The 20,113-nt window shown below is 45.4% G+C and overlaps 2 protein-coding genes across 2 annotated transcripts; one reads left to right on the top strand and one right to left on the bottom strand.

Moving 5' to 3' along the window:
- Window positions 1-416: 416 nt before the first annotated feature.
- Window positions 417-1,118, bottom strand: LOC122753512 (IQ domain-containing protein F6-like). Its single transcript, XM_044000906.1, has 2 exons — window positions 1,059-1,118; window positions 417-919 (listed from the first exon to the last, which is right to left on the bottom strand). Exons 1-2 carry the CDS (start codon window positions 1,116-1,118, stop codon window positions 560-562), a joined length of 420 nt encoding a protein of 139 aa, XP_043856841.1. The 3' UTR covers window positions 417-559.
- LOC122736308 (40S ribosomal protein S26-like) lies at window positions 636-14,995 on the top strand. The gene is made up of 2 exons (XM_043978452.1): window positions 636-1,974; window positions 14,508-14,995. Exons 1-2 carry the CDS (start codon window positions 1,924-1,926, stop codon window positions 14,868-14,870), a joined length of 414 nt encoding a protein of 137 aa, XP_043834387.1. The 5' UTR covers window positions 636-1,923; the 3' UTR covers window positions 14,871-14,995.
- Window positions 14,996-20,113: the final 5,118 nt, after the last annotated feature.

The following is a 20,113-nucleotide window of genomic DNA, read 5'->3' as shown; positions in this document are numbered from 1 at the left end:
CCTGGGGCATCTTCTTGGGGAGTGGGCAGCACTTGCAGCGAGGAGCGAGTGGGGTGTGGAGGCCAGAATCCCGGCTTTTGGCCCCGGCACCTTGTGACTTCTCTTTGGAGCCTTAGGGAAGTGGGAGTGGTTTCCCAGCCACCAGAATGGAGAGGATGAGAGACTTGGTGAGGGACAGAAACAGTGATGTAGGTGGTGCAAGCAGACGACAACATGATAGCTAGCATTCGTGCAGCACTTTAAGGTTTGCAGAGTGCTGTGTCTGTGTCCTTTCATTGCATTCTCACAATAACCCTGTGAGGTGAGTGCTCTACAGAGGAGGAAACCAAGACAAAGGCTATGTGCTTTGCTCGAGGTCACTCAGCTGGTCAGTCAGTGTCTGAGGAGGGATTTGAACTTGGGTCCTGCTGACTCCAAGCCTGGCACCCAAACCAGGACAGGGAAGCGTGCAGGCAGAGAGACCCCAAGGCCTGGGCTTGCTGAGCATTGCCTGCAGCTGAGGAGGGAAGAGGTCAGAGCAGACCCAGCAAAATCCTTTATTGGGAGGGAGGAGCAGGCCCTAGGCAATTAAGACCTGCATGTCCATCGCCAGGCCGCTGGCTGTGATCTGGTAGCGGCCACGCATGAGACCACGGGTCAGGCAGTTGCGCCAGCGGATCTGGATCAGGCGAGCAGCAGCCCGAGCCCTCAGGTAGCGCCGCCGCACACGCCACATGCGCACCATGGCCTGAAGCTTCACCACGGCCCACTCCCGCCTCGTGTAGAGCTGTAGCACTGTCCTGCGACGTCGATCCAATAACCGCATGTGAGCCACCCGCCACCAGCACTGGATGATCCAGGCGCAGAGGGCCGCGTGCAGCAGCGTCCGTCGCACGAGGGTCCCCCGCCACCAGGCCTGGATCTTGATGGCTGTCTCGTCCTAGGCCAGAGTGGAGCAGGACAAGAGCCTACTCAGGCCCAGAGCCCCTCCCCTTATCCCCCCATGATCTCTTACCTTTTGTCTTGATTCCCTGTCCCAGGAGATGGCAGTGCTCTCATCCTCATCCTTAGTGCCTGACCTTGTTCTTACCCAGCTCCTTTCCCTCCCTCCCTTTCTCTAGAGTCCCAGAGCCCCACATGGCCTGAGTCAGTCTCCCTCCCCACCACTGGGGGAGGGGGGGCTTTGGTTCTCCACAGAAGACATTCCTCCCCACCCTTGCCTGAAGTGCTGTGTTCACCATTTGTTGGTGATGATTTTGTAAGACGTATTAGACAGTGGCTAGGTGGCGAAGTGGATAAAGCACCAGCCCTGGATTCAGGAGGACCTGAGTTCAAATCTGGCCTCAGACATTTGACACTGGCTGTGTGACCTTGGGCAAGTCACTTAACCCTCATTGCCCAAAAAAGCCCCAAAAGACATATTAGACTACCTTAAACCTTCTCCTGGCTTGACAATGACAGTCAGAGAGAGAACTTTGTTCAGCAGTCCTCCATTTCTCTACAGCAGGTGAAACATAAAGCTAACTCCATCACAGATGGAGGTGCTGGCCTCCATCACAGAATACCCTGTGCAGCTGAAATGGAAGCAGGGTTCTCTATAGGCAACTGAGCTCCCAACACCTTTATTTTCAGATGACATTTTGTTGATTGCATCAAGCCCCAGTCCTAGGACCCGCTCTGTGAAATTTATTCCTGTTCAGAAGTGATGAGCCTAACAGTTTTTTTTTTTTTGGGGGGGGGAGGCAATTGGATTAAGTGACTTTTCCAGGGTCACACAGCTAGTGTCAATTGTCTGAGGTCAGATTTGAATTCAGGTCCTGACTTCAGGGCTGGTGTTCTATCCACTGTGCCATCCAGCTGCTGTAGCCTACCAATTTACTAGGAAAGAAACCCAAATCCATGAAGATGTGCCTGTTGCCTGGTGTTCAGCTGGAAATGTGATCCATGTCAGCCTGTCAGCATGTACATCTTGACTTCAGGCACTGTAACTGGACGGTGAGTTATACCCAGATTTGGAAGAAGAAAGTGGATGATTGAATTACATTTAGGAACCTAACTTCTAATTATTTTAAAGCTGCTCCTTGACAGATAAAAACCCACTTTTGAACAAAAGCATCTTTCCGGTGATCCTTTGTGTCTACACATTATGAACCACCACATTCTCCCCCCTCCACCCCAAAAAATAAACATGGGGGACTCGGGGCAATGGAGACATGTGCAGTTGTAAGACAGCCACAGCATACTGAAGATCGGTTTAAGAGTAAGGAAATGGAGCATCAGACAAGAAGATGTGGCCCATAGTGAGTGAAAGACAGAAACAAGTAATTCAGGTAGTGTGTTAACCCACAGAACGTGGTCACTGGGTAGTTCCTCCACGGAGTCTTAGAAATACATGGCTGCCAATAGCAAGGAAGGAGGAAGTGAATGGGCTACAGTTCCCCACCGCCAGAGAGAGGACACGCACCAGTAACAACAGATCCAACAAGAACTTTTTGGGAATCAATGTTCGCTTGAGTCCCGTGAAAACAATGTTATCCTATGTTTGTGCACCCACCTCTGAACTATATTGCTTTTCTGTAGATTTCCAGATATTTCTGCAGTTCTTATTTACATAGCGGTTAATCTAGAAGAGGCAGCAGTCTGTCAAGGAAAGTGATGGATTCTTTCCTTGGCACTTTGGAACTGCATTGATATACTCATCTACATCATGAGGTTGATTTTTCATCTTTCCTCCACTTATTCCAGTTGTGGTTTCTTGCTACTGACTGCCTCCCTTAATCTACCTTCCCTCCTGTCACTCCTTTACACTTTCTCTTAGCCCCTTTCCCCTCCTGCTTCCCTGTTGGGTAAGGTGAATTTCTATAACCAGCTGTGTATATATGTGTGTGTGTGTCTGTCTGTCTGTCTGTCTGTCTCTCTCTCTCTCTCTCTCTCTCTCTCTCTCTCTCTCTCTCTCTCTCTCTCTCTCTCTCTCTCTCCCTCCTCCAGATGAGAGTGAGGCTCTGGTGTTGTCTGTTCCACTTTCTCCCCACTCCATTTTCCCCTCTTGTAAAATTTCTTCCTTGTGCAACTCTTTTATATGAGATAAATATTCCCCTTCTTCCTCTCCCCCTTCTCTCAATGCATCCCTTCTATTTTAAGATCATTGCAACATAATAGACTTACATCTGTGACCTTCAGATAGGTTCCTTCTAACTGCCCTAATGATAATATTTTTAGTGGTAGGTATTGTTATCTTCCCACATAGGAAAGGAAACTTTAACCTTGTAAAGTCCCTTGTGATTTCTCATGCATCTTTATCTTTTTATGTTTTAATTGAGTATCATGTTTGAATGTTAAATGTTCTATTCAGCTCTGGTCTTTTCATCATGAATGCATGGAAGTTCTCTATTTCATTAAATATCCATTCCTCCTCCTGAAGGATTATACACAGTTTTTCTGAGTATAATATAAGTTATACTTGGTTGTAATCCTAGGTTGTTTGCCTTCTGGAATATCATATTTTAAGCCCTCCTCTCCTTTATAGTGGTAGCTGCTATCCTGACTGTGGTTCCAAGGTATTTAGATTATTTCTTTCTGGCTATTTTCAGTATTTTCTCCTTGATCTAGGAGCTCTGAATTTTGGCTGTATTATTCTTGGAAGTTTTCATTTTGGGATCTCTTTCAGGACATGATCAGTGGATTCTTTTATTTTCCCCCCAGTGGATTCTTTTAACTTTTACTTTGCCCTTTGGTTTTAGGATATCTGGGCAGCTTTCCTTTATAATTTCTTGAAATACTATGTCTAGGCCCTTTTTTTGATCGTGGCTTTCAGATAACCCAATTCTTAAATTATCTCTTCTTGATTTATATTTTATGTCAGTTTTTCCTGAGATATTGCACCTTTTTTTTTCATTCTTTTGACTTTATTATTTCTTAATATCCCATGTCATTAGCTTCCCCTTGACCAATTCTAATTTTTAAGGAGCTATTTTTCTCAGTAAGGTTTTGTACTTTTACCATTTAGCCAGTTCTGATTTTTAAGAAACGATTTTCTTCATTATTTTGGGGGCCTCTTTTACCAGGCTGTTGTCTTTTCATAATTTTTTTTACATAGCTCTCATTTTTTCCCCCCAATTTTGCTCTTATTTTTAAAATCTTATTTTTTGCTCTTCTTTCATCTCTTTAGCTTTTCTAGGAATTCTACTTGGGCTTTTGTCCAATATTCCACCACTCCTACCCAAGTCTTTGCTTGTAGATGTTTCCAAGTCATTGCTTTCGTCTGAGTTTTTGTCTTGAGCTTCCCTGTCACCATAGTAGTTTTTAATGGTCAGGTTCTTTTGTTGTTGTTGTTGTTGTTTGCTCATTTTTCCAGCCTATTTCTTGAATTTGGACTTGATATTAAGAGTTGGACTAAAAAATAGGGGCAGCTAGGTGGTGCAGTGGATAGAGCACCGGCCCTGGAATCAGGAGTACCTGAGTTCAAATCCGGCCTCAGACACTTGACACTAGCTGTGTGACCCTGGGCAAGTCACTTAACCCCAACTGCCTCACCAAAAAAAAAAAGTCAATTAAGAGTTGGACTAAAAAAAAAAAAGAGTTGAACTTTGCTCACCTCTGGAGGTGGGGATGATTGGCCTGAACTTCTGTTATGTCCTCCTGCTTTTACAGTTTGATCGGGGAATCTGTAGGTTTTTGATGTCCCCAAAGTGATGAGAGGTCTGGTTGCTGCCCACCAGGTCTGCATTCTGCTTCTTAACCAGGAAGGACCCCTGCTCCCTCGTGATGATCTACAACTTTGTTATTGGTGACAGCTGCCAAGTGGCACCTGATCCTGTGCCCAGTGCTAGCACAGGAATCCCAAGTGTTCAGTCTCTGTACCAATAACAGAGAGACCAATCGGGTGTAAGATGATGAAGTCTTGCACAAGAATGGTGGCATTCAAGACAAGGAAGGAATGTGAGATACAGAGGCAGAATAGCCAGGACTTGGGAAAAGGATTGAATGTGGGAGTAAAGGAGCCTGAGAAAGGGTTTTGATCCTGGAGAGTTGAAAAGGATGGCAAATGGTGCCAGCAACAGAGATAGGAAAGTTGAGGAAAGCTGGTTTAGGACTTTGAGGTGCCAGTGGCACACTGAAAGGTGGGTGTCTTGTTAGTAGTTGGAGACAGGGGTTTGGAACTTCAGGAGACATCATTCAGGGCTGGAAATCACCTTTGGTAGTCAGCATCGGTTGGAAGGGACCATAGCTTCATAGGTCTAGAGCTGGAAAGTAAATGAGTCCAGTCCCCCATTTTATAGATGAGAAAACAGGCTGAGAAGGGTTCAGGCGCATTATTGACTTAAAAACATCAAGCTGCCTGGCCCAAGGCACAGTCATCCTTGGAAATGCTCCACTGGGGCCACCTACATCAATATTGTAATTGATGCTCGGGAAGTAGATGAGATCACCAAATAGAAAGCATGGAGGGATCAAAGACTTAGGGTCAGGTCTACATTTTGAGGGAAAGAAGAATCAATGAAGGAGATGGGGGGGGGCAGCAGGGTGCAGCTAGGTGGCACAGTAGATAAAGCACTGGCCCTAGATTCAGGAGGACCTGAGCTCAAATCCGGCCTCAGACAAGTCTTGACACTTACTAGCTGTGTGACCCTGAGCAAGTCACTTAACCCTCATTGCCCTTCCCACCCCCCAAAAAAAACCCAACAAAGGAGACAGGGTGGGCCTAAGGATATCCTTTATTGGGCAAGGAAGGTCTAGTGCCCTCCCCCCACCAGCCCCTTAAACCATTAGGATGTTAACCTCAAATGCTGAATGTTTGGATGCCACCTCAGGTTGGCTGGGCACATTGTTTTTACTCCTCTCAAGTAAAATTGGATGAGGCAGGTGGCAGAGTATTTGGCAGAAACCTCAGTGGATGTGCCACATGTGGACTGGGGCCCACTCCTATGGGGCACAAAGCAGCAGTACTGCACATCCCACCCACCACCAGCACTGGATGGTCCAGGCCTCCAGACTGCATGCGGCAGTGCCCATTATACCAACATTCCCTGCCACCATGCCTGGATCTTCCAGCTTGCAGCATCCTTCATCTGTGCTTCAGGGAGTAGGGCAGACAGGATGGCCTTTCTTCCTGGCCTGACAAAAAGCCTGTGGCTCCTCTTTCCTTAGCAGAGGAGAATCCACTTCTCACATCAGGCCCAGTCTCTCCCATGGACTCATCTGTCCCCATCCTATTCCCAGGCATCTGATGTCTTGGCCCTTCCAAACCCCCGCCCTCTCATTTTCCACTCCCTGCCAGCTGCGTGTGACCTGATGATTCAAGCCTTGCTTCAGCTCCCTTCCTCCACCATCTGTCCAAGCCACAGTCAGACACAACTCTCTGGTATGAGAACGTATGTTAGTCAGAGCTCCAGACCCCCCTACAGGAGTTACTCCCTATTCTCCAGCCTCCCAGCCCACCCTAAGGAAATGCCCAATATCCACCTACCATGTTTGTTTCTTCAAAGTCGTTAAGTTCATTTTCAGATTCAATACTACCCTTCTGTAGCAGAAATGGGGCAAGAGAAGGAAGGAAAGGGTACAGATGAGAGGAGCGGCCTGGGAGATGTTGGCATTGGGTAGTCATTCTTCCTATAGACCAGCCCTTGGCCCCTAGATCCCAGATTTGCTTAGAGTCCTCCAGAGGATACCTGTCCTCTCACCCTTCTAGGTCAATATATCTTTCCCTCCCACCACCTTCCCCACCAGAAGCAGGAGCTGTCATCCCACTCTCCCCCCACTTTCCAGCCTAGCCTGGCCCTTACAGAGACTCTACATCCCATGATTTGGAGGCAAGTGGTTGTCACCCTCTGACCTTTTACAACTCTGGCCTGGTCCAAGCAGGAGGCCCAGGGATCACCTATGAGGTCATAAGGGGTGACTGACTCAGGGACTATCCTTGAGCACAACAAACCCCTTTCCTTTCCCCCCACCCTCCTTAAGGGATAGGTAGCTTCAGACTCAGTGGAGGAACAAAGCCTCAGATGGAAAGCTGGTGGCCACCCATGGAAGGTGCAGGATGTGGGGAAAGGAGAAGGGATCTGACTCCAAGATCCTCTTTCATGGGGCTTTAGGGTTCTATGAAGTTGAAAAGAGCCCTGAGAGATGAGCTTCTGTTGATGCCTACCAGACCAACCATTCCATTTCTTTTACAGTTATAAGAATGAATCATTGCTGACCTTGGGCAAATCACTTAACCCCAATTGCCTCGCCAAAAAAAAAAAAAAGTTTAAAAAGGGGCAGCTAAGTGGCACAGTGGATGGAGCACTGGCCCTGGATTCAGGAGGACCTGAGTTCAAATGTGGCCTCAGACACTTAACACTAGCTGTGTGACCCTGGGCAAGTCACTTAACCCCAATTACCTCACCAAAAAGAAAGAAAGAAATTTTTAAAAAGAAGAAAAAAAAATTGTTTGGGGCAGCTAGGTGACGCAGTGGATAGAGCACCAGCCCTGGATTCAGGAGGACCTAAGTCCAAATCCAGCCTCAGACCCTTGACACTTACTAGCTGTGTGACCCTGGGCAAGTCACTTAACCCCAATTGCCTCACCAAAAAAAAAAAAAAAAAGAATCATTGCAGGGACCCTGGACATCTTGGGTTTCAGTGAAGCATCTAAGAGCTTTTTTTCATTGTCTTTTGGACAAGGTGCATGGCTGCTGCCTAGATGGAAATGGACCGCTGCAGTCATCAGTAAATGTTGAACTGGACCATGCCCTCTCCCTGGTAATGCCAGAAGGCTCTGTGCTCTCGATCCTTCCTCAAACCTCCCATGGCTTCCTTTCCCCTACTCTTAGCTGAGATCCTTGCCTCTTTACAGAAAATATTGAGGCCTTTCACCTCAAGCCCCCTCATCCTCATCTATCGCTCACTCTTTTTCACCCCTGTCTCCTATGATAAAACAACCCTACTCCTTACCAAGCTGAACTCCTCTACTTGTTCAAGCGATCCCAACTCATCTCTTCCAGCAGATCACCCCCTCTCTCATCCCTATTTTATCCCTTATTTTTAATCCCCATCTACTGGTTTCTTCCCTACTGCCTACACACATGCTTACGTCTCCATCCTGAAAAAAACACTTGACGATCCTTCCACTCTTGCTAATTATCATCCTATGTATCTTCATCCCTTTATAGCTAAACTGAAAAAGACCATCTACCATAGGTGCCTTGACTTTCCTCCCACTCTCTTCTTTTTTTTTTTTTTTAAGTGAGGCAGTGGGGGTTAAGTGACTTGCCCAGGGTCACACAGCTAGTAAGTGTCAAGTGTCTGAGGCTGGATTTGAACTCAGGTCCTCCTGACTCCAGGGCCGGTGCTCTATCCAGCTGCCCCCCTCCCACTCTCTTCTTAACCCCTTACAATCTGGCTTCCAACTTTATCATTTCATCCAAACAGCACTCTCCAAAGTTACTGCCAAATCCAGTGGCCTTTTCTCAGTCCTCATCCTTCCTGACCTCGCTGCAGCCTCTGACATTGTTGATCACTCTCTTCTGGTTTTCCTCCTACCGATCCAACCCCTCCTCTGTCTCCTTTGCTAGATCCTCCAGATCACACCCACTAACTTCAGGGCTCTGTCCTGGGCTCTCTTCTCCCTCTAGACTACTTCACTTCATGAACTCATCCACTCTCATGTATTTAATGATCCTCTCTATGCTGATGATTCTCAAATCCACCCAACCTGCTGACCTCCAATCTTCTGTCTTTTTTTTTTTGGGGGGGGGGGTGTGAGGCAATTGGAGTTCAGTGACTTGCCCAGGGTCACACAGCTGGTAAGTGTTAAGTGTCTGAGGTCGGATTTGAACTCGGGTCCTCCTGACTCCAGGGCCGGTGCTCTATCCACTATAGCGCCACCTAGCCTCCCTTTCCAACTGTCTTAACAAAGAATATACCACATTTTGAAGTCTTGGATGGTGCATTAGTCCTCTTCATCAGTCTTACAGTTTACACAAATTCATCCTTCCTCATTCTTCTATTTAAGGGTTGCATCCCAAAAAGAATGCTTAAACTGCTATAATGTTAACATTATTGAGCAACGATTATATGAGATGGCTTCTGGGATCTTTTACCACATATCAAGGAATCAACCTGGACCTTTCTGGGAAATGTTGGAAATCAGAAAAATGTATCCTGTGAGTTACTTCTCAGACACACCCCACATTTCAACGCTTGCAGTGAAAACACCTGTTCTTCTGAGGTTCTTTCCCAACCAATCCTTCCTTTAGGCCCTGTAGAGTTGCCAAGATGCTCTGCTGAAATGAGTGACCTCAGGACCCTGCCACCACTTGCCCCTATTGACCTATAAGCTTCTGACCAGATGCATAGATACACAGTCTGGTATTCAGGTATCAATCACTTCCTGACTTGCTGTTTTGCAGCATTCTGCTAAGACCTTGAAAAGGTTGAAGTTAACTCCAGTCAGTGATGACATTCTATAGGTAGTTGCTGCATCTGGAATGAATGGATGAAAATGCATTTATTTTATTAATCACATACAATGTGCCAGGCATTGTGCTAAGTAAGCACTGAGGATAGAAATACAAGAGTAAGACAACAGTCCCTTCACTCAAGGGAGCTTATGTTCTTTGTGTGTGTGTGTGTGTGTGTGTGTGTGTGTGTGTGTGTGTGTGTGTGTGTGTGTGTGTGTGTGGCAGTTGGGGTTAAGTGACTTGCCCAAGGTCACACAGCTTGTGTCAAGTGTCTGAGGTCGGATTTGAAATCAGGTCCTCCTGACTCTAGGGCCGGTGCTCTATCCACTGTGCCATCTAGCTGCCCCCTGGGAGCTTACGTTCTAATTGTAATTTTTCCTTTTTTTTTTTCTTTTTTGGGCGGGGCAATGAGGGTTAAAATGACTTGCCCAGGGTCATACAGCTGGTAAGTGTCTGAGCCAGATTTGAACTCAGGAAGATAAGTCTTCTTGATTCTAAACCCAGTGTTCTATCCACTGCACCACCTAGCTGCCCCCTCAACCCTTCCTTTAAATCTTTATGACCAGGAAAGCTCTTTCTCCTTTGCTTCTGTGTGGCCCACACAAATGAAGTTGTTCTCCAGTCAGTAGGAATTGAATCTTCCTGAATCTGGCCATTCTTTGAGGGAGGTAGTGTGGCTCAGTGTAAAGAACAACAGCTCTGGAGTCCAGATCCTCTCTCTGACACTCACTATCTGTGTAACCTGGAACAGGTCATTTAACCTCAGTGGGCTTCTGTGTCCTCATTTGTAAAATAAAGGAATCAGGCTAGATAATCTTCCAGATAGAGCAATAATCTTTGGGTTTAAAGACTAATTTGGATACCTTTTTCCTCTGTAACAACTCTATTAATAACTAGCATTTATATGGCCCTTGAAGGTTTGTAAAGTGCTTTACACATATTCATGCATTTAATTCTCACAACAATTCTGTGTGGTAGGTGCTATTATTATTATTGAGTCAAGCCAACAAACATTAATTAAGCATTTACTATATGCTAGGCACTATGCTAAGCCCTGGGGATATGAAGAAAGGCAAAAATAATACCTGCCCTCAAAGTATTGTCTAATGGGAGAGACAACATATAAACAGATTTGCTATTTAGTCATTTCTGATTCTTTCTCATCCCATTTGTCGTTTTCTTAGCAAAGATACTGGAGTGGTTTGCCATTTTCTTCTCCAGGTCATTTCATAGATGAGGAAACTAAGGCAAACGGGGTTAAAATGACTTGTCCAGGGTCACACAGCTAGTAAGTGTCTAAAGCTGGAGTCGAACTCACGAAGATGATTCTTCTTGATTCTAAACCCAGTGCTCTATCCATTGTGCCACCTAGCACCCACAAATAAGATAACTAGAGGATAACTTGAAGTTTATCTCACAAGGCACTAGCATTAAGGGGGGGCACCTCACAAATGAGGAAACTAAGGCAGATTAAATGACTTGCCCAGGGTCACACAGTAAGGGTCTGAACCAGAATTAGAATTCAGGTCTTCCTGACTCCAAGCCCAACACTCCATCCGCTAGGTCACATAGCTGCTTAACAACTGGCCGTTTCCTCCATTTCTTCTCCTTTTCCTCCACCAGTGCTTGCGCTATGGCCATATCCCAGCTAGAAATCTACAGGTCATCCTTCAGGTCATCATCACTCACTCTGTTTTGACTTTGCAGCTTGTGCTGCTCCTCTTTCTAGCAGCTTCTGGAACAGGCTTCCAAAGGAGATGCCTTCTCCCCTTTTCACTGAATGGTTTCTGTATCCCTACATATGCCTCCCTCACCCTCTGACCTCTGCCAAAGGGTCGCTCTGATCTTTGTATGTATTCTTGTCGCACGATGTCAAGGTTTGCAGTCTTCAGATTCTGCACAAACGTAGGGGTGGGGAGGGGCAGGGAAGCTGGCTTTTTATTGCTCCCCAGGAGGGTCCCCACTTCTTCAGACTTAGTAGCTTGCCACTTCTGTGGTCTTCTGGCAGCATGCCATCCCATATTTCTCCTGCAGGGGAACATGGACCTTGCCCTAAGAAGATTCCTAGCTTGTGCTTAGGATTTTCCTGCTGTGTGGCAGGTTCAGACTCAGCACAGCCTGGGAGTACATCTCCTTAATTTTCCCCTCACTGGCCAGTCTCTGCTCATGAAGGCTCCCACTTTTAGGAATTGGCTTCTGTTTAGAAAAGAGGCTAGAGGGGCAGCCAGGTGGCACAGTGGATAGAGCACTAGCCCTGGATTCAGGAGGACTTGAGTTCAAATCCAGCCTCAGACACTTGGCACCTACTAGCTGTGTGACCCTGGGCAAGTCACTTAACCCCAATTGCCTCAACAAAATTTTAAAAAAAGAAAGAAAAGAGGATAGAGCAGTCAATGTTTGATTACCTTCCATTACCCCATCAAGAATTTTTGGGTGACCAACTGTGTGGCTTTACAAAGCCAGAATGAGAGTCTCTCCCAAACTTACCTCATTACCAAGCATCATCTATGATTCCAACTCTTTTGCAGTTCTTTTCTATGATTTGATAATGCCCTTAGTTTTATAATCTGAATCCACTCCTAAAATTAAGAGACCTAATTATGCCCTTAGGAAGCTTTCTCATGGGCTTAGAGGTAACCTGGGATAATAGAACAGACCAATGACCCCGATCCAGTGCACCCAGGTGAACAAATCCCTAAGTTTGCTTAGGGCACACTCCAGGCCCCAATCCTCTGGTATATAAACTGGAATCCCAGGGAAGTTAACCTGGTTCTGAAATACTGAATAAGTACTTCACAGACACAGCCTACCATGTGGGCTGGGAAAGTGGGTACTGGAAATAAACATATGGTCACTGTGGAAGGATATAGTCTCCAGACCTCATAAACTTGACTGGAACGCCCACCTCTAGTCTCTCCCCCTCCAATCTGTACTACCAGATTCGGCTTTCCTTCCTTTTTAGTCTAAAACGTATGGCCTCAATTTGTCTAAAACGGAATCTTAACCCCCACCCCCAAGCCTGCCCACTCTCCCAATGTTCCTGTCAACGGCATCACCCTCCTTTAGTCACATAGGTTTGAAAATTCAGTCACAGAATCCCAGACTTTATACAAAATGCCTGAGAAGTGGTTGGGCAACCTTTGCCTGAAGACAAAGAGAAGGCCAAACGAGCCTATATAGGCTCCCTTTTATGGGCCAGAGCAAGGATTTGCAAACAGTCTGTTCTACAAAGCTGGGAACCTATGACTTAGAGCAGCCAAATCGATTTGTTTGGACAGTTCTAATAGTTTTTTTTAGGGAGTTGATCAAGGGGATTTTTTGATTATGTTGATCTTATGGGTGGTGAATCTAAGTATAATCTTTTGTCTCTTCTAAGAAAGGGGATGGCTATGGCTTTTGGTGCCTTCTGGAGGATAGGCCTCATGGATGGGGGCTGTCACCCAGAGGAATTGCTTGGCTCCTACTTGCTTGAGTTCATAGTTCTTTTTTTTGGGGGGGTGAGGTAATTAGGGGTAAGTGACTTGCCCAGGGTCACACAGCTAGTAAGTGTTAAGTGTCTGAGGCTGGATTTGAACTCAGGTCCTCCTGAATCCAGGGCCAGTGCTCTATTCACTGTGCCACCTAGCTGCCCCTCCTACTTGCTTGAACAAACCTTATGGCCCTGGCCTATAAAAGGGGTCCTAGAGTCCTCTTTGGCCTTCTATCTCCATCTTTTTCTTTTACTTAAACATAGTGGGTGTTTGGGGGGTAAGAAAGGAAATTCCTGCCCTAAGGATTACTAATGGTGTGTTTGAGCCCTCCTTCCCAGAGAGCAGCCTCTTGGCCCAGTAGAGAGCAGTGGGGGGATATTGTGAGTTTTGGGAGAGGCAGATGGTCAAGGCAGGCATATGCTTACCCACGTGGCCCGAGTTCCTGAATGATGTTGAGTTCTCGGCCTCAGCTTTGGAAAGGCAGTCTCATGGGGCAGCTAGGTGGTGCAGTGGATAGAGCACCAGCCCTGGAGTCAGGAGGACCTGAGTTCAAATCTGACCTCAGACCATTGACACTTACTAGCTGTGTGACCCTGGGCAAGTCACTTAACCCCAATTGCCTCGCCCCACCAAAAAGAAGAAGAAGAAGAAAGGCAGTCTCATGACCTCTCAAACAAAGGTTGAGGCAATAGTGGAGAGAAGCATGGAGTCAAGTGATGGTTTTTCCTGAGGGCTATATATCTAGTACCTCCTCCTCCCGGATAGTCTCTTCTGTCATATTCTCTTGGTTCTCCTCTTCCTCCCTAAATACTTCTTTGTCTCTTTGGTTGTCTCACCAGCCTTCCCCCCACCCCCCACCCCTGTGTGGATGTTTCCTAAGGTCTCTCTCCTCGGCCTTCTTACCTTCTCTCTCACCCTTGCCAGTGACATCAGCTACCACCTCTATGCAGATGACTTCCACAACAGGGTGGTGCTACTGGGGAGAAGGGGACAGGTTATATTCATCCCTTTAGGAAGTAGAACTCATCAGAGTGTAAAGGGGCTGCCCTACTAGCAGCTCCCAAGTTCAGTTCCCTTCAAAGACGCATCCAGGGGCAGCTAGGTGGTGCAGTGGATAGAGCACCAGCCCTGGAGTCAGGAGGACCTGAGTTCAAATCCGTCCTCAGACACATAACACTTACTAGCTGTGTGACCCTGGGCAAGTCACTTAACCCCAATTGCCTCACTAAAAAAAAAAAATTAAAAAGGGTCATCCAAATCATAGGATTGCAATGAGCCTGCAGGACTTCAGGGCCCTTGTGGAAAGACCAGTGGTTCTAGAGACTGAATAGGCTCAAATCCCATCTTTGTTCTTGTTACCTTGGGCAAGTCACTTAGTCTCTCTAAAGTTCAGTTTCTATTTCCATAAAGTAAGAAGGTTTAGATTAAATGACCCCTTCCAGTTCTCAGTCTATACTCTTAAGAATGACATTTAGCACCAGCCCTGGATTCAGGAGGACCTGAGTTCAAATCTGACTTCAGACACTTGACACTAGCTGTGTGACCCTGGGCAAGTCACTTAACCCCCATTGCCCCGCAAAAAAAAAAAAAAAAAGAATGACATTAGATCCTTTTTCAGCTTCTGACTTACAAGATGACCAAGAAGAGGAGGAACAACAGGTGCTTCAAGAAGGGGCGCGGCCACGTGCAGCCCATCCGCTGCAACAACTGCACCTGCTGCATGCCCAAGGGCAAGACCATCAAGAAGTTTGTCATTCGCAACATCATGGAAGCTGCAGCCATCAGGGACATCTCCGAATCCAGTGTTTTCAACTCTTATGTGCTCCCCAAACTGTATGTGAGACTGCATTACTGTGTGAGCTGCGTGATCCACAGCAAGGTAGTAAGGAATCAGTCTTGTGAGGCACGAAAGGATTGGACACCCCCACCCCGCTTCAGACCTGCTGGTGCTGCCCCCAGACGCCCTCCAAAGTCAATGTAAAGAGCTATCTGCCTATCAAAATTCCTGAACTAATCAGAGGAAAATAAAATGGTTGATTTATCTTTTAAAAAATGACATTAACAGTTTGGGGAACATTGTGAATCGTATATGTGTTTTCTGTGTTTGTGGTCTCCTTCGCATTTTCTGTGGGGTTAAATAAAGGCTGTCATACACCAGATATAAATGCATTGTTATCTTGAATGCTTATACAGGAGCTGGAGGTACCCTTTTATTTATGTCTATGGAGATCTAGACATGAACTATATTGGAAAATCTCCACAGACTAACCCCTGCAAATATGCATAACAAGCCAAAGAGGGAATGATTTGGCAGAGAAGCCTCCTCAAGATAGAACCAGGTCCTGGTCAACTCAGAGACTGGAAACCCTGGACCAGGGCTTTCACAAGATTGATAGTTTTCAAACAAGTTTTAACTGGGAAATTAAAGGAATAATAAAGCCCAGCAAAGTATAAATTCGGGGTCAGGGTTTATTGACGCTGGGAATTGTGTGCCTGTGGAAAAAGGTTAGGGATAAGAGGATCAAGTTGGGGAGAAAAATAGGGTGTCATGTCCTGGGGCTAATGGGCCCCTGACCTTTTGAGATGCTAACTGAACAGTAGCCACCAGGTGGCATCCCAAGACAGTGGCCCTGGCAGCTTGTGGGTGTTTGTCTCATTGCCTAGCTGCCAGGATGCCACATTTTCAGGCTCTGACCAGTCTGGCAGTTTGGATTCTGTGATCTGTTGATTGGTGTTACCCTTGGGAAGAAGTTGCAAAGAGGGAAATGTAGTCACTGTGTCAAGAGAAATGTCTTAACAAGCAGAGTTATCCAAAAGTGGAATGAGTGGCCTCGTATTCCCCTTCATTGGAGGTTTTTGAGCAAAGATCAGATGACCCGTTAGTGGTTGTGTGGTTGAGGGGGTTCTAGTGCAGATACAAAAGGTTGAAACACATGGTTTCCAAGGTCACTTCCAACTCTGAGGTTCTGAGTCTGTGATTTTGCCAGCTGTCCACCTGCCACACCCTGACACTCTCTGCTCTCCCAATAACCCCAACCCAGTTGTCTCCTTCTGACCTCCACTGCTCCCCCTGCAAACCCCTACCTGTTAGCCTTCAGCAATTCCCTCCTTTGTTCTGCCGGCCTCACTGAAGCCTGTGGGCTCTTAATGACCTTGCACTGCCTAGAAATTACTGTCTGTCCTTTCTCTCTTGTCTGGAGTAGGAAATAAGGATGACTTGGGATGGCAGATTTTTCAGAAATGTATGAAAGGACTAGAGTCTGAGTGGGGAATGGAGCAGAAGGGAGCAGTAGTCCTCACCAAATGGGGCACGTTGTTTGGAAGGACTCTTGTTTGGGCCAGGCAATGCAAGGCAGGAGAAAGAAGATTCATCTCAAACTAAGCTGGGGGTTGGAGGAAACACTGGTTCCTTACCCAGTTCAAGGGTCCTTCTAATAATCATAGCAGAATCTATATAGTGTTTTATGTTACATCAGAGATATGTGTGCCTGGAAGCAGAAGTGGATCAATAATTAGAATGAAGAATAACCAACAGACAGCCCATAGCCAAATAACATCAAGACATTTAGAAGAAGACTACCCCTACCCCGCTACTCCATTAAGTGAACTCCCTTTGGATAAAGACAAGGACACAAGACCTTTACAATATAGTGAATGGGAGTGATCAGCACCACTGAAGCAAATACCAATAAAAAGCGAGATATGAAACATGAAAATTTGATCCAGATTACTAATATAACAAGAGAAAGACCAATTAACACAACTTTGAAATTTATCTCATACCCATCAGATCGGCGAAGATAGACAAAAGAAAGGTGAAAATGGCAAGTATTGGTGGAGTGACTGAGAGTTAGGCTAGGCACACTGATACATTGTTGGTGGAACTGTAAACTGGTCCAAACATTCTGGAAAATTATTTTAAATTAATTACATTTCAAAAGTCCCTAAACTGTGCACACCCTGAACCAGAGATACCTCTACTAGGCATATACTCCAAAGAGTTCAAATACAAAAGGTAAAGGATTCATCTATTAACAAAATATTTATAACAGCACTTTTTGTGGTAGCAAAGAATTGGAAACAAAGTGAGTACCCATCAATTGGGGAATGGCAGAACAAATTGTAGTATATGGGATGTAATGGCATGTTATTACACTATAAGAAGAGGAAATGTGTAGAACCTAGAAACAATTTACATGGGATCCACAATAATGTAAAGGAAAAAAACTTTGAAAGACTACAGACCTCTGATCATACCCACACTGAGCATTATGATTTCAAAAGGATGAAGCATGGCACCCACCTCTTGACAGTGATGGACTAGAGACAGACATTGTCAGATGTGACTAGTGTGTTGAAATGTTTTGCTTGACTCTGTGTATTATAAGGGGAGAGTCTTTTTCGGGAGGGGTGAGTTAGCAGCTAGTGATAGAGATGCAAAAAGAAAAGAACACCAAGAAATCATTCAGCATACATTGAAGAAAAGAAAAAGTTCATGAGGGAATACAAAATAGGTCAATTTTGATACTACTGTTAATTTTGTTGTCGTTGTTGAGTAGTTTCAGTTGTGTCTGACTCTTTGTGATCTTATTTGGGATTTTCTTGGCAGAGATACAGGAGTGGTTTGCCATTTCCTACTCCAGCTCATTTTACAGATGAGAAAACTGAGACAAACAGGGTAAAGTGACTTGACCAAGGTCACACAGTGGAGGCTGGATTTGAACTCATGAAGACGAGTCTTCCTGACTCCAGGTCTGGTACTCTATCCAGTCTGACACCTAGATGCCCCCAATTTAATATGCCCTAAAAAAAAAAATTTTCCCAAACCGTACACAAGTTCACTATTTTATGTGCAATCCTCTTGTGTATTCTTTTTTTGTACACTGAAATGTTCATGTTTATTGAAGATTATTAATATACAAAAGAAAATGTAATTTTAAAAAGTCACAACCATGCTGAGTCTGATGCAGATTTATGGCACCTAATCACAATTGTCCGGCACCCCACTGCTGCAAAGCAATCTTTTTCTTGCCTCTGCTTTGCAAACCTTTTCCTCTCTCCAGTATCCATCACCGCCTCCTTTGTCCCTCTCAGCAGAGGACTCTGCCTCAACCTTTGCCAAGGAAACAAAGTCCATTCATTGTGAACTACCTCTTCTTCCTCATGCCACACTTCTTTTATCTTCTTTTTTTCTTTTCTTTTCTTTTTTTTTTTGCGGGGCAATGAGAGTTAAGTGACTTGTCCAGGGTCAAACAGCTAGTAAGTGTCAAGTGTCTGAGGCTGGATTTGAACTCAGGTCCTCCTGAATCCAGGGCCAGTGTTTTATCACTGCACCACCTAGCTGCCCCCTCATGCCACACTTCAAATCCTCTCAAGCATCCAGTCACTGAGGAAGAAGAGGTGGACCTTCTCTTTCCCAAAGTCAGAGGATCTGAGTTTGAATCCCACTTCTGTTGGTTATGATCTGAGTGATCTTGGACAAGTCATTGAGAATTCCTCAGCCTCAGTTTCCTTTTTAATAAAATGAGGAAATGGGGCCATAAGGTCTTTGGTCTTCCAGTTCCATGTTTATGATACTGTGACCTAACTTCTTCTGCCTCTACTGGGAACTTGACACTTTGGCCATTTTCTTTTTCTAGTATTTAATCTCTCTCTATTCACTAACTTCTTCTCTGCTGCCTATAAACATGCCCAAACCTACCCTATATTAAAACAAAATATTCATCAATTAAGCCTGCCATCCCCTCAAGCTATCATCCTGTTTTTTTCTTCACTTTAACAGTCCTAGAAAAAGTTGACTACACTCTTTGCTTCCCTTTCCTCACCTCCCACCACCCATTTCTCAATATCTTGCCATCTGGCTTCCAGTCTCACCACTCAACTGAAACTTCTGTATCTAAAATCATCAACGATCTCTTAATTGCTAAATCCACTCATTCATTCTTGTTTTTTGTTTTTTTGTGGGGCAATGAGGGTTAAGTGACTTGCCCAGGGTCACACAGCTAGTAAGTGTCAAATGTCTGAGGCCGGATTTGAACTCAGGTACTCCTGAATCCAGGGCTGTTGCTTTATCCACTGTGCCATCTAGCTGCCCCACTCATTCATTCTTCTTGAGTTCCCTGCAGTTTTTATTTGGTTGTTTTTTTTGCAGGGCAATGAGGGTTAAGTGACTTGCCCAGGGTCACACAGCTGTGTGTCAAGTGTCTGAGGCTGGATTTGAACTCAGGTCCTCCTGAATCCAAGGCTGGTACTTTATCCACTGCACCACCTAGTGGCCCCCTCTTTGGTTTTCAACACTGTTGATAAGTCAATTAGTCAACTAGTATTTATTGAGCACCTACTATGTGCCAGGCACTGTGCTACATGCTGGAGATACAACCTCCCTCCCCTTGTACGCACTCTTCTCTCCATAGTTTCATAACATTACTCTGTTGGTTCTCCTAATTGGCTCGCCACACCTTCTCAGTCACCTTTGCTGGGTCATCATTTCTGCTCTTCCTTAAGCACAGATGTACTCTAAGATTCTGTCTTAGGCCCTTTCTATTGTCCACCTTTCCCCTCAATGATCATACCTATTCCAACAACTCCCAGACCTACCTATTCAGTCCTCATATTTCTAATCCTAAGCCTAGTTCTTATTGTAACTTACATATCCCATAGGCATCTTAAACTCAAAACAGAACACATCTGTCTCCCTAAACCCACCCTTCCTTCCTATTAACTTCCCTATGTCTGTCTAGGGTCCCATTATCCTTCCAGTCTTTCAGGTTTACCACCTCAGAGTTATCGTCTACTTCCCCTCATCCCTAGTATCCAATCAGTTGTCAGATCTTGGCACTTAATAAATACTTGTTTATTGATTGAGTGCTCTCTCAACCTGACCTCTTCTCTCCACTCGCATAGCCACCCCCTAGTTTAAACCTTTATCCTTCTAGCTTAGACTACAGCAGAAGCCTCCTTAATTGATCTCCCTGCTTCCAGTCTCTCCTCTCCCCAGTCCAGTCTCCCCACAGCCGTCCAATTGATATTTCTAAAGCACAGGTCTGATAATGTCAAGAAGTTTCAGTCTATCTCTATCTCCTCTAGACTAAGATACGAACTCCATTGTTTGACATTTAGAGACCCTCACAATATGACAACATCCTATTTTTTCAGACTGATTTCTCACGAACCTTGTTTCAGAACAACTGGACGATTTCTTGTTCCCCTTACAGAACAACCTAT

The sequence above is a fragment of the Dromiciops gliroides genome, chromosome 1 (genome assembly GCF_019393635.1).
Source record: "Dromiciops gliroides isolate mDroGli1 chromosome 1, mDroGli1.pri, whole genome shotgun sequence".
Classification (NCBI taxonomy): domain Eukaryota; kingdom Metazoa; phylum Chordata; class Mammalia; order Microbiotheria; family Microbiotheriidae; genus Dromiciops; species Dromiciops gliroides.
This window is presented reverse-complemented; position numbering and strand designations above follow the sequence as displayed.